The sequence below is a fragment of the Oreochromis aureus genome, linkage group 16, assembly GCF_013358895.1.
Source record: "Oreochromis aureus strain Israel breed Guangdong linkage group 16, ZZ_aureus, whole genome shotgun sequence".
Classification (NCBI taxonomy): domain Eukaryota; kingdom Metazoa; phylum Chordata; class Actinopteri; order Cichliformes; family Cichlidae; genus Oreochromis; species Oreochromis aureus.
In genome coordinates, this window is record NC_052957.1 from 13559839 (window position 1) to 13574232 (window position 14394).

A 14394-nucleotide genomic window follows, 5' to 3' on the forward strand; every position below is an offset into this window, starting at 1 on the left:
GTGGGCAGCCGACTTTCAAATCCCTGTACTGGTGAGGCATTTGGAAACATAGTGGGTGTGAGTTCTGTCCCATTTAGTAAACATAAATGAATAAAAAAGACACTGTCTAGCATATTTATTAACATGAGTTTTGGATAGAGAAAAAATACTATGAGGCTTCGTGAAGGTGAAAGCCTGAAAGATGTTTAAACCGCACTAAAGATGTTCACAATCATGGAAATGAGTTTGCTCCAATTCAAAGAATGAGCAAGTCACAAATGTTACTGGCAGCCACTTAGTAGTCTATTTTGTCAGTTTACTCACCTATGTATTGCGCAGACAGGCATGTTTTGCCTCCTGCTGGCTAAACTCTATTTAAGTGATTTCTTTGTAGTTTTTTTTTTTTTTTTACATAATCTGCAGTGCACAGTCAAAGACATTAAGAAAGCAGCCTTTTATTCTGCTCTGCTGTACGTCTGCTCGAGAGAAACCTTCTAAATACAGTGACCAGTTGCTGAGTAATTTTCATTAGGCTTGCAATGTTCCCTGCAACATTAAAGATACAGCCTGTTTTGAGCTTTGTTGTAAATGTACTATATAAAATAAGTAAAAAGCAAAGCTATATTAAAGCTGTGGTATTTTGAAGCAGTCTTACCGACTCTGGATTTTTTTTATAGACTCAGTGTTGTGTGTATTCAAATTTACTGAACAGTGACACAAGCTGTCTTTGGCTTACCACTAGATTGTTGTTAGGGAGCGTGCTGTTCATTAGGAGGTCAAGAGTTGCTGGATCCAAATCCATGTACTGCTGCACGTCCAGAACAAAGTCTGTTTTATTCTTCAGCATCTCACCAAATGTCATCACTCCTGTGAAAAAAATGTCAAGTGAATACAGATCAAATATTGTCAGTTGATTCCTGCTGTTTCTGTATATTTTTCTAAGACTTAAAATTACAAATAGACTTTGAAAGTTACAAATTGTTCATTAAAATTTATTTTACATTATTTGATATACCTCTAAAAATATGCTTATCTATAAACAATTAATCTAAAATACTGAAAGGCCCAGAATGTCATGGATACGTTTATATGGTGATTTTACTGAATGTCTTTAAGCCGATTTTACTAACAATCACATGCAACTTGAGCAATAAGCAGCTTGAGGATCTTGCCCAAGGACCCTTTGACAGACTGGGGAAGCCAGGGGTTGATCCCCAACTATTTCTGACTGGCAGACAACCAACTCTACATCCAGAGGAACACAGGCACTGTCTAAACAATGCAGGAGCCTCACAATTCCTGGTAGATGTTTTTATATATTTAAAAAAAAAACATGTTTAGAAACATAGCACTGTTTTCCAGCCAGTCACACTCAGTGAAATGGTGGGTTTGATGTTTACACGAGCAACAAATACGAACAGTGGTCAACGGAAAGACAAAGTGGGGGCATCAGATGGAAATGAGCGAAGGGTGAGCTAAAATTAGTATTTTGTGTAATATCTACAACGTGGAAGAAACAAATAATAATACATGACTAAAAGTTTACATTTTTAATTCTGACAGTTCGAAATATACTTATCGGTCACAATACGCCTAATTTAGGACAAAATTGCTATATAATTTTACATATAAACTTTCCTTCTTCCATATAAAAAATTTTAAGGTGCAAAATTCTTAAACTATTGCAACATAAAGAAATATCTCACTTGAGGAAGTGCTGTTAATGTTGAGAGAGCTCACGCTGCTGATGTTAAAGCCCAGAGTTTGGCTCAGCACAGCAGACCTGTTATCACAAACAGAAAACAGACAAACCCACTTTGAGCAATAAATGAAAAAAAAAAATAAAATAAATATATATATATATATATATATATATGATTTTCCAGACCTCAATACTATCCAAACAGAGCTTGGACAATTCAGTGATACAACGTATTTTGGAAATTAAATGATAGGTAAATCTCTAGTCAATTGCAAGAGCAGCTTTCTTTGAAGAAAGTGTTACTCTCTGCTAGGAAAACCGTTGAAATAAAAACTTTGACAGAAGGATGATGACATCTTTGTACCAGTCTGTGTGGACATTGTAGCTCCTGGGGTCCCCGATTACAGTTTGATAGAAGATATCAACCAGAGACGTTGTGTTCATCACCAGACCCTCAACTATGACCTCTAGGCTGGGCAGGAAAGTGTTACAAAGCTGACCGGACTCTATGTTGAGGCTCTGCATCAGGAGGTGTACAGTCTCTGTATCCTCTAACATACACACCTGTAAGAAATCAGTCACATTATGAAGTGCAATGACGAGTTTGTCTAAAGATTAAACATATGCAAGACAGATCAACTGGTCTCTTGTGGGACTATTTTACTCAGTGGGGAAATTAAAAATTACATATTTTGAGGATTTATAATTAATCCAACAAAATGAACTTGTTCTTTTTGGACACAGCATTTCACCTTGTCCATTTCATGCTTTGGAGAGGGAAAGCATAAATGGACCCACATGCAAAAGTTGCATTACCAACTTCCACATGCGTGTATATTCGGTTGTGAGAAAAAGAATGTATGAAGTACATTCCGGGGTCCTTAATCACCAGAAATGATTAAGCTAGATGGCTAATATGTATTTACATGAAAATGTGTTCATGTCTGTTTAAACCCTTTCCTATGATTATTTTCATGTTTGCTTGAAAAAAAAACTCCCTCTGCTTTACTGCAACTTCTGCATACATGTGCATTTCACACTTTGGAGAGGCAAATGTGAAATGTACACGGTGGACAGGCATGTATATTACCCATTTTGCTGTGATATTCGTTTGAGATAGCTTCACTATTAGCCTTAAAAAAACAGGGCTTGTTCAAAGTGTTTCAGTGTTATTTTTGTGGAATACTGATGTCAATGCTGTGGCTACTTATTAAACTCAGCAGTTTAACAAGTTTGCACAGGTCTCTCTGGAAAAGTAGGCTTCAGCTAAATAAAGAATCAAATTAAAAACTATATTTTCATAGGTATATACAGCACAAGTGAGACTATATGTGTGAAGTCTGCAATAACAAAAGGATATACATTTTAAGTAGTTCTAATTAAATCATCTGTTAGTAAAATATATAAAAACCCACACAGTGTTTTCCATGGAAACACACTGCTTCCACCTCATCTTGGGGATGCAACAGCATGTATAATTATGACTTACCTCATAATTACCTTTTAGTTAGTGTAATTAGGATTCTCAACCAGGTTTTGAATTACAAGCTATCACATAACTAGGGTTAGCTAATGGAACGTGCAGCAGGAACAAATTTGGCATGCCAAGTTTTCCAAGCAAATAAAAATTATTAATTGGTAGCACACATTGCAACCTATTGCATGCAAGTATTTTCCACAATGTAAAAGGAATAAAACCCTGGGATTCTCAAGTATAGTAACAACTTTTTAATGGTGTTACCAATTTCTCATATACGATTAATCTCTAAATTATAAGAAAGAACCCAGACACTTGTTTTGCTTTTTGAAGCAGCGAGCATCTGTAATTTTAAGTTGTGAGTTATTATTTTACATTTTGTTTTAATGATAAATGTGTGCAATCTGAGTAATTAAGTCACAAACCAGGAATCTCAGGAGGTCTAGATTTTCTTTAAACTGTGGGTCTGTTGGGAGGATCTGGAAAAGCTGACCAGCTGTTCGGATGATCTGCTGCACGAGCATCATGTTCTCTGTGAACAGTGAGTGAGAGAGAGAAAGCGAGAAAGGGAAGGGGAAAATGAAAGTGAGAGGGATGCTATTAGAGTTTGTAGTCTTAGGGAGTAAGGGCTGTAAGGTGACAGAATAACATGACATCCCACTGGGCTTCATTACAACTTGCACCATTACGGGGCATCGTCATCAGGCAGCAAGCAGCAAATGATGTGCTTAAAGTGAAACCCTGTACTAGACTGATGGGGCCAGAAGGGCCAGCAGTACTAGATGCTGTCGTGCATTAAAACGCATCTGACAAGCCCTAAGAAAGGCACCACCTCAGGCAGCATGATATGATGACAGAATATTTAATTAGTCCAAAATTAGACAATGTTGATGTTTAATCTCAGGCTGCTAAACACCTAGAGGCCTTTGCAATTACAACAGTGGGCTGTGCGTGAGTGCATCTGTGTGTGTGTGTGTGAGTAAATATGAGTAGGGCTGCAGAGAAGTGAAGCTGCTGCTGCTTACAAAGTGATTCTATGCACTAAAAACATTATCACACAAGCACAGAAGCAAATTAAAAGGAGGTCATAGATGTCCACTTGTGTGAGTGCGAGGGGAGACGTTTAGCGAGGGCGGACAGGATAAGTGATTGAATTCTACTTTGCTAATGAGATTTAAAAAGGTGCTGAGTGGCTTTCTGCTGGAGAACGGCCATATGGCCTTGGGCTCTTTGGGAGCTCAAGCTAAGCTGGTGTGAAGTCTTATTCCTCATATCTCCAGAATTAATTTTGCAATACTTTAATCATGTATACAATAGCAACAGCATTGGCAAAATATATTCTGGTCTTCCTATGGTCTCGCAAACGCTACAAAAGCTGGAGAAAAGGGTGGCATTGCTCTAAGCTGTGTGATTGTTTAATAGCAGACTGTTGCTTATATGTACATACCTTCCCAGCAGGTATGTAAACACAAGCTGAAGCATCAGCGTGAGCTTGACAGCATGGCAACAATTAGACTAAGCATGGATAAAAGGAGATTCACTCTGGAGTCAGTAAGGTGAAGTCACTTTAGTTTAACTAATAAATGTGCATTTCTCAGCATAATGCTCCTCTTGGACACAGAAGACTATAAATGTCCAGACTGGGTCAAAAAGAACTGAACTCTTGAGTTACCTTGAGATTCATTGGCTAGTGCTCTGGTGAAATTTTTAATCACAGAGGAGTATGGTAAGGCATCAGGAAGCATATCCACAGCATTCTTCAGGAGATCCATTGATGACCTACAGGAAATAGGGAGGACTGTTTGTTAAATGGAGGCTTTTAAAATAGCTGACTATAAGGCAAACAAACTAAAATGAAAGTTTCTTGAAGCTAGAGCAAATATAGATCTCACACTACATAATGCACAAGACACATCCTTTTCAGTCAGATGAGTTGCAATGAAGGACATGAAAATAACACTTACTTTTCAAAGACGTCAGGGAGAGTGAGGAAGGAGAGTACCCCAAGTGCAGCATCAACGGTCTCTTCTTGAGAGGCATTCAAGCCCCACTGCATGCCACTTGTAGCTCCCTTCATCACAATGCTCAAATCGGGATTGGCAAAGAACACATGGGCTGTTTCCATAATTTCTGGTGTTGTAGGAGGGACAGCCATAGCTTTGAACATGGTTGGGTAGTCAATGTAGAACAGGTCTATGAAGTCATTCATCGGGTCTGTCATCATTGATGAGGCATCACGTCTGCGTCTGACCAAATGTGTGTGGTAACCGTCTGTCATTTCTGAGTCACTCAAATATTGGACCATTGGGTCTGGAACATTACCGGTGCTTACCAACTGCCTAAACATAGCAATGGAGTTTCCTACTAAGTCTTCCAGGAGCTCTACAGTTGCTTGCATGTCTGTGTTCATCTTGGCCAGGGCAGACAAGACAGGCCTTACGATGTCATAGGATCTGAACAGAGCCTCACTCAGCAGATCTAGCCCAGATGCTTCGGTGGAGTTTAACCACATAGACAACTCGGCCACCTTCTCTGCTATCAAGTTTGTGTCATTGGATCTCAAAAATTCCTCCAAGACTTGGTAAATCATAGGATCATCACCAAATGCCTTAATGTTAATCATCAGTCTGATCATTTCTGTTGTCAAGTCGTAAAGAGATGCAGTCGTGCTCCCTGCCGTCGTGGAGAAGATATCATAAGAGGACATGTTTGCAGAGGAAAGGAAGTGCATTGCTGCTTCTTTGAGGAGCTCCTCAGCTGATGTGCTCTGTTGAAGTAGTTGATAGTTGTCCAGGATGTAGCCTGTAGCATTCACAAGAGCTTCCATGTAGGGCTGCAAGGCCGGGGCCACATTATGCAATTCATCTGAGAGCATTTTGATGGAAGACAAACTGTAGAATGAAGAAATTGACTGAATGTCAGGTTAAGCAGCACAGTACATCAAACATGGTCTCTGTGACTGTGACTCTGTGCTGTCTCATGTAAAAAATATAAACATGAGTTCAAAATCTGGAGATTATTGAAACGCCAAAAATACTCACTGAATATAATGAAACAAATTTTTAATCGATCACTTCAATACAATGGTTACATAGAACTTATTCAGATTTAGGAAGAAGAAATATTTCCTTATCATCAGTCTTTATACTTATTAACAGGGATTTCCCATTTCTTACCTTCTTACGATGTCATAGGATCTGAACAGAGCCTCACTCAGCAGATCTATCCCAGATGCTTCGGTGGAGTTTAACCACATAGACAACTCGGCCACCTTCTCTGCTATCAAGTTTGTGTCATTGGATCTCAAAAATTCCTCCAAGACTTGGTAAATCATAGGATCATCACCAAATGCCTTAATGTTAATCATCTGTCTGATCATTTCTGTTGTCAAGTCGTAAAGAGATGCAGTCGTGTTCCCTGCCGTCGTGGAGAAGATATCATAAGAGGACATGTTTGCAGAGGAAAGGAAGCGCATTGCTGCTTCTTTGAGGAGCTCCTCAGCTGATGTGCTCTGTTGAAGTAGTTGATAGTTGTCCAGGATGTAGCCTGTAGCATTCACAAGAGCTTCCATGTAGGGCTGCAAGGCCGGGGCCACATTATGCAATTCATCTGAGAGCATTTTGATGGAAGACAAACTGTAGAATGAAGAAATTGACTGAATGTCAGGTTAAGCAGCGCAGTACATCAAACATGGTCTCTGTGACTGTGACTCTGTGCTGTCTCATGTAAAAAATATAAACATGAGTTCAAAATCTGGAGATTATTGGAACGCCAAAATACTCATTGAATATAATGAAACAAATTTTTAATCGATCACTTCAATACAATGGTTACATAGAACTTATTCAGATTTAGGAAGAAGAAATATTTCCTTATCATCAGTCTTTATACTTATTAACAGGGATTTCCCATTTCTTACCTTCTTACAATGTCATAGGATCTGAACAGAGCCTCACTCAGCAGATCTATCCCAGATGCTTCGGTGGAGTTTAACCACATAGACAACTCGGCCACCTTCTCTGCTATCAAGTTTGTGTCACTGGATCTCAAAAATTCCTCCAAGACTTGGTAAATCATAGGATCATCACCAAATGCCTTAATGTTAATCATCCGTCTGATCATTTCTGTTGTCAAGTCATAAAGAGATGCAGTCGTGTTCCCTGCCGTCGTGGAGAAGATATCATAAGAGGACATGTTTGCAGAGGAAAGGAAGCGCATTGCTGCTTCTTTGAGGAGTTCCTCGGCTGATGTGCTCTGTTGAAGTAGTTGATAGTTGTCCAGGATGTAGCCTGTAGCATTCACAAGAGCTTCCATGTAGGGCTGCAGGGCCGGGGCCACATTATGCAATTCATCTGAGAGCATTTTGATGGAAGACAAACTGTAGAATAAAGAAATTGACTGAATGTCAGGTTAAGCAGCACAGTACATCAAACATGGTCTCTGTGACTGTGACTCTGTAAGCTGTCTCATGTAAAAAATATAAACATGAGTTCAAAATCTGGAGATTATTGGAACGCCAAAATACTCATTGAATATAATGAAACAGATTTTTTTAATTGGTCTTTTCAATACTATGATTAGATAGAACTTATGCAGATTTAGAAAGAAGTAATATTTCCTCTTCATCAGCCTTTTCCCATTTCATCTTTGATGAAAAAGACTGTAGAGTGTTTCCACTGTGATCAGTGATCTATGACTTATGTAGTAAGACCTGACTGATTCCCTGCGATATGCAAAATGTGATCCTTATCACCACGCTGGTCTCATTATAGCAGCTGGCATATAAAGGGAAATCAATTTTAAGAGGATGTCTCGGCTAGCTGAATCATAGTTAAGCCGCTATCTGTGCAAGCCTGCCAGTTTTCAGGCAGGCTTGCATTAAATTAATCAAGTTCAATGCAAATGTGATCACTTCACATCCTTGTGTAATTACGTACGAATCAAATTGGTTTGACTGGAGCATCGTGGATAATGCTGTTATACCAAATGGAGTGGTAAGTTCATGGTGAGTTCATGTATACTATAGGTGAGTCATTTTCTGTGGTTCTTTATAAAAATTAAATTGACTGTTAACAGAATTTAATGGGAATGTTAAGAACATTTCCACATTCAGATACCATGTTCAGGGGGTTTCTAACATGGCTGTACGACATTTTGTTATGATTGTATCTTGTGATTGTGATCTACTGAAGGCTTGGATTACTCTGATAAAACTATGACACGATTCTCATTCCTCATACTTGCTGTGGTCATAAAAACAGTTTGTTCCTCAAGTAAGTTTTGAAAGTCTAAATCCAGCTAGATGTGATGTCTCATCAACAGTCACTTAGTAATTCAATGGATTGACCATTTTGACCATAAAAACCATTTCCTCTAAAACACAGGAAACCATGGTCACTGCACATAGCAGTGAAATTATCTGACTGTAGCTCACCTGTTTTGCAACTGCATGTCTTGGAGCTGGTTTTGCCAGTAAAGCTGTGCCTCAGGGCTCATAGACTGCTCTACCAGCATTGAGAGGTGGTTGGAGAAATTCATGACCAACTGGTTTATCACAAGTATGTTGTTAATGTTGACTTGGTAGAGTGACTTTGCAGTTTCTACAATCCTAGCAGCTGTGTTGCTCACATTGGTTGGTCCCATGATCATCTGCTTTAAAGACAACATAGAGCAGACAGGGACCAATCAACAACTTTCTCCGTGCGTCAACACTGACCCCAAGTGGTAAAACTGTTAATTGTACTTGCATGTATGAATGCGGTATATATTTTACTATCAAGTGAAATTAAGTAGTACTTAATTTGACATTTTTATACTTACACTCATGTTCATTTGGGAGTAGAGATTCTGTGCGGAAGCATAGGCCTCCAAAACAGGCTGCAGGCTGATGTTGCACCACACAGCCATGGTGTTAGGGCTTAACCCTGCTGCCTCACTGAATGTCTCCCACACTTTGAGAACTTCACTGCACTCCAAGGTGCCATTAGCCTATAACAAAACAAAAAGATGTCTCACGTGTTTCATAAGCACTGAAAAAACCTGTTCAGTTACTAAGACAAAGAAATGAGGGAAAGGTCAGAAGGTTCACACAGATATTTTCACTTTTAATAGACTGGTACACACCCACAAGCAAGCTGCTCTTTAAAAAAATGTATTTACAAAGCAGCAAGTGTTTCTGTCACGTCAAAAGTCTATGACAGGGATTAATGTTAAGGTAGGCTATAATAACAAATCTAATTAACATGATATGAATACATAAATATGCACTGATGCAAGGAATTTAAGTAAGCTTACAGAGCTGCTAGAAATGTATATCAATATATTAACTCAATAGACATTTAAGTGATATCAGTATATACATACAACCTTCAAAAGGTAAGTCATTACTGCCACACCAGTTTAAGAGAGCAGCACGTTGCAAACAAGCGCAACAGTAGTTGTCCTGCAATGAATCACGTTATGTGTTTCAAATATCTCCCAGTCAAGGCTGAAAAAACATTTAAAAAAAGACCTATTCTGATACAGGTATCTTGGATTAGGCTAAATATGTTGATATTATCACCTGGCCAGTATATACTATAAGACTTAAGAGTCGAGTTTGGGGGTCTGTGACAAGTTGTTATTGTGTGTGTTATTTTGTGGTTCAGCAAGACTATATAACGTCTACCTGGCATAAATAACAAAAGAAAAAAAATAAAAGCTTATATATAGTCAACAACTCTACCCTGGTGTTAGCCATAGCTAAATGTTTTCTGTGTCATCGCTTCAGAATCTTGTCTGTCTACATCTGTCTAAATCTGCCGAAAGTTAAATAACTCAACAAATTCTGATGCAGAGAAGTGGAACAGAGAAAAGGTGAGAGAGAGAAAAAAACCTCACTGTCTCACTGTTTTAACTTCTGTCAAGGATGAAGCAAGTAAGACAGACATTGCTGTGTGCAATTACGCACACACATACACACGCAAACATTTCCATAAATATGATACCAGCAGATGACTAGGGACACACTTGCACGAAGGATAAAAAGCATTCTTTCAAGAACACTGACCTGCTGAGCGGCCTGCACTGTGCTTTCAATGGCAACCTGAAATTTTTCCAGGACTTCAGAAAAATTGTAATGAGTGTTGTTCAAAGACTGTGCAGTTTCTCTCATCAGGTTCAGGATGGGGATTTGAAGGCTTTGTATCATCACTGAAAAGAAGACGACAAAATGGCTTGACCCACAAGTTTTGAAAAAAAAAAACAACCCAAAACAGCAGCAATACAGCACATTAGTAAATGACATATCAGGAAATGATTATCTGTTACTTGGCATGTGCTGCATTAGTCATAAGTTGTGTCTAAAGAACAAGTAAACAAAAGTAAACCTGACTCTATATGTTCTTCCTTAACATTCTCACCATTTCCTGCTTGGATGTTCTCCACTAAAGTTCCAACCATTTTTTCAAACTGTGGGATAACAGATGTTAAATTGTCCAATAACTCTGTTCCTTCAAGGGTGGACAACAGGGTTCCCAGCACCTGTTCAAGCCTGTAACAAATTAGTAACATATTAGGTATGGTTTAGGGTAATCACAGAACAGAGCGGCAGTCTTTACTGTGGAGCAAGTTACAATTGCTGTCAAATTATCGTGGGCATCAGAGTAATTTGGGGCTTTTAATGATTTCTTTGAACTGTTACATATATAAACAAGTGCAGATTCAAAGATCAATCTGGAAACCCCCAATACTCAAGGCCATGAACTTGAAACCACAGCAACGCCAGAGTCACTGTCCACAGTGAAGCCAGATTTATATCGCCATGGACTGAGACATCTTGAAATCTGTTGCTGCCCAAATGAAAAAGTCAAATGCCCTTTAAAGAAAATTTTTATGGTCACACAAACTATTTGGACACCCCAACATTAAATGGGTTTGGAGTAGTAAAAGAAAGGTTTTCTAACCTAAGAAATCTTTATCAGCTTTCAAGCATGGTGGTGATAGGATCGTGGGGCTGTTTTGCTGCCAGCAGTACTGATACATTAAACAAAACAGATGGAATAATGAAGAAGGAAGACTACCTTCAAAATCTTTGAGTGGATGGTCCAAAAGTAGAATGATGCCAAACAAAAACAATGTTTTTGAAATGAATAAAGCAGGCTAACATTAGGCTGCTGCGATCAATTTGAATGAACTCTACTTATTCTGCCAAGATGGGTGGTTAAATATCCAGCCAGAATTATGACCAGAAGCTTGCTGATTGCTACTAAAATTTGGTTGAGGTGCAACTTCCCAAGGCACATTTAACAAAATATTACTGGGGTTAAATGGACAATAGAAATAAATATATATTTATTCAATCTTGTGCACCCAATTCCTGTTTTTCAAAGGTAATCAAAGATTCTTATCAAAAAGATAAGAACGTACACAGTACAATCATTACACTCTGGAAAAAGAACAGTTCAAAGAAATCATTAAAATCCCCAAACTGCCATGAAATTTATGCTCATGATGAGTATATGTAAACTATTTTTTTTACAACTATAAAACAAAATTACTTCCTACACATATCAGGTGTGCAATTTAATATCAAACTGCTGTATAACAACAAGCCATTTGGTTTATTGCCATTACACTGGTAATTACACTTACTTGTTCCATGTGTCTTGGTCTGCATTCCCGGTTAATATGGTCTCCAGGACTGGAACAAGTTGAGTAAAAGCCTCCAGATTTGGAGCAGTCATATGTGAGCCAGTGCCATCCGCAACCAGTGGCCAAAACATGCTCACAAGTTTGCCCAACTAACAATAAAAAGTGTCAACAATAAGCGTGCAGTTTGGAATTAGAGGCCTAGCAGTCCCGTGAGATGTTTTTATTATTAATTAAATGTAATTTTTAAATTGAACACCTTTAGATCTTATGTTTTCAATACATAAATGTACATTAAACTAATTTTACCAGACATATAATAAAATAAAAATAAAAGTGCAGACATTTTACCTGCTGAACGATTTGTTGTGCATTGTCTGCTGATGCATTTTCAAAGCCTGCCCAGAGGTTCATTTTACCTGAAATCATTAAAAAAAAATGTGCTCACACATCAGGCCTCATTTCCAGTATCTAACATACTAATATGTTAGATACTTATAGTAATCACCCATGTGGAACTGCAAGCAGAACGACCAACTCTTACAACATACATCAGAAGCATTGTGGTACTTTGATCTACTTTTGTTCTTAGGCTTTTTGGCATAAATGCCTGAATGATGAAGTGCACAATATGACCTCCACTCAATCAGATTTCATCAGGATTTAACATGCAGTCCACCTACAGTGGTAGTGAGAAGCTGACTTGCCTTGGCCAGACTCCAAGATAACCTGAGTGATGTTAATGAGGGCAGAAATGTAGGGCTGGACTGGGGATTGCTGTGACAGGAGGCTCTGCAGCGTCTTCATTTCATTGAAAATTCTTAGGAAACAAAGCAAATCAACATTTCAGATCTTAACAAGTCTTATCAAAAGTTCTTTGTGTTCTCTAATGATTGCATAGAATAGAACTGCATGCATGAAATCATTCTGTTAATTTATTTATTTTTATCTCAGAGCATTAATAAGGACTAGAAGTACATGTAAAATCCCTAATACCTAAAATAACCTTTTTATTTGACAAAAATAAAAATAAAATATAAGAGAGAACTTTTGGACAAGATCTAAACTACAATTAGACCTGTAAATTTTCCTTAGAAAAATTAAACATCAGATTTGTTAAATTTCACGAAGAACTGCAATAGGTTGAAAGCAGAGTATTACTACAGACTACTTTTGTAGAGTAAACATATCTGTTGCAGCTAAAAAATATATTAAGAACTTTAATTTGAAGCAACTTGCAATTTTGGGTGCTGGAAAAGCAAAGTGATACTTACTGTACTTGTTTATTTTTATAGTAAAAGAGTACTCATTTGAGCCCTTTCTGTTACAAAATTATGGTAATTGTGTACAGTAAAGTAGGGAAACTCACATCTGATTCAGGTTGTCTTGTCCACTTGCTTCAGAGATGGTCTCAAAATATGTTTTTACAAACTTGAGTGAGCCAAGCATGTATTCTGCAACCACTTTCTGGTATAGTTTGTTGGATGATTCTCTCAACTTTCTCCAGGATGACGATGGAGATGTTTTTAGCTGAAGCGAAGCTCATGTTTGGTTGGACAATGAGATTTACTGACTCTTGCACAATGTCCAGAAAATCCTGCTGTGGCAGTGGGATAACAGTAATGTTTGGGATCTGTATAGCATGTTGCACTACTTCTACAATGGCAGCTATGAAGCTTTCATCCTGTAGGCCTTGTTGCTCTGCCACCATCACAGCTTTGCTTAGAGACTCTGTGATATTGTTCATTATGGAAAGGTAGGCCAGCTGATCATCACTGAGAAAATTTAGGATGTATTGGAGATCTGTCACAGGGGTGGCAATTGTGGAGTTTTCCCATTGGAGCATACTGCTAAGGAGCAATGTGACATTGGGCTCTGTCATCCACTTCTCAATGAGACCAAGGTACTGCTTAATTTGGAGCTCAGTGGAATGCAGAATGGTTGCATTGAACTGCTGTTCAGAGCCTTCAGTGTTACTCCATGACTCAAGGTTGACCTCTATTAAGTCCAACAGATGCTGAAGAATCTCAGTTGCTGTCTGGCCAATTTCACTCACAACGGTGCCATCTATTGGGCCCTGGAGGCTGTTTATTAGGAACTGGACCTTGTCACTAACAAACAAAGAGAAATTTGTCTGTGCCAGCTGTAATGCCACTTGCATTTGTGTGATGGAAAAGAAAGGATGAAGGAGCTCTGCGGTTGCACTATCGCTGGTGATGTTTTCCAGCCGTTTCAAGTACCATTCTACAAGCTTCAGATATACTGTCTGGACTTGCACAGGGTCCGTCATTTGGGAGGTGTTTACTGGGTGCATGTCGGCAATCAACTGTATCAGACCCTCTACCACTTGTATTTCATTCATGATCTCGGGAGTGTTTAGGTGGCTCTGGTCTAGGCTCATCTTGATATTAGTTAGGGTGAGATCCAAGCTGTCTACAAGAACCATGTTAGGACCGGAGTTGAAGTTAACTTGGGTGAAGTCATTAATAGTCTTATTGACAATTACAGGGATGAGGGAGAGAATGTCTGTGTTGTTATGGAGAGAAGGTACCTGTGTCAGAAAGCTGCTGAACATATCTATGAGTCCCGTAACACACTTGGTTGTTAG

General features: G+C 38.6%; 1 protein-coding gene across 1 annotated transcript in view; it reads right to left on the reverse strand.

Moving 5' to 3' along the window:
* abca12 (ATP-binding cassette, sub-family A (ABC1), member 12) overlaps nucleotides 1-13342 on the reverse strand; it is a 45887-nt gene extending 32545 nt beyond the window's left edge. Inside the window, 16 exon segments of the mRNA XM_039600109.1 lie at nucleotides 716-846; nucleotides 1686-1762; nucleotides 2046-2245; nucleotides 3584-3690; nucleotides 4831-4937; nucleotides 5123-6049; nucleotides 6335-6793; nucleotides 7078-7536; nucleotides 8593-8810; nucleotides 8979-9146; nucleotides 10207-10349; nucleotides 10559-10689; nucleotides 11790-11938; nucleotides 12138-12205; nucleotides 12494-12606; nucleotides 13156-13342. Coding sequence (XP_039456043.1) covers nucleotides 716-846; nucleotides 1686-1762; nucleotides 2046-2245; nucleotides 3584-3690; nucleotides 4831-4937; nucleotides 5123-6049; nucleotides 6335-6793; nucleotides 7078-7536; nucleotides 8593-8810; nucleotides 8979-9146; nucleotides 10207-10349; nucleotides 10559-10689; nucleotides 11790-11938; nucleotides 12138-12205; nucleotides 12494-12606; nucleotides 13156-13235 — 3537 coding nt within the window. The 5' untranslated portion in view covers nucleotides 13236-13342.
* Between the last annotated feature and the right edge of the window lie 1052 nt (nucleotides 13343-14394).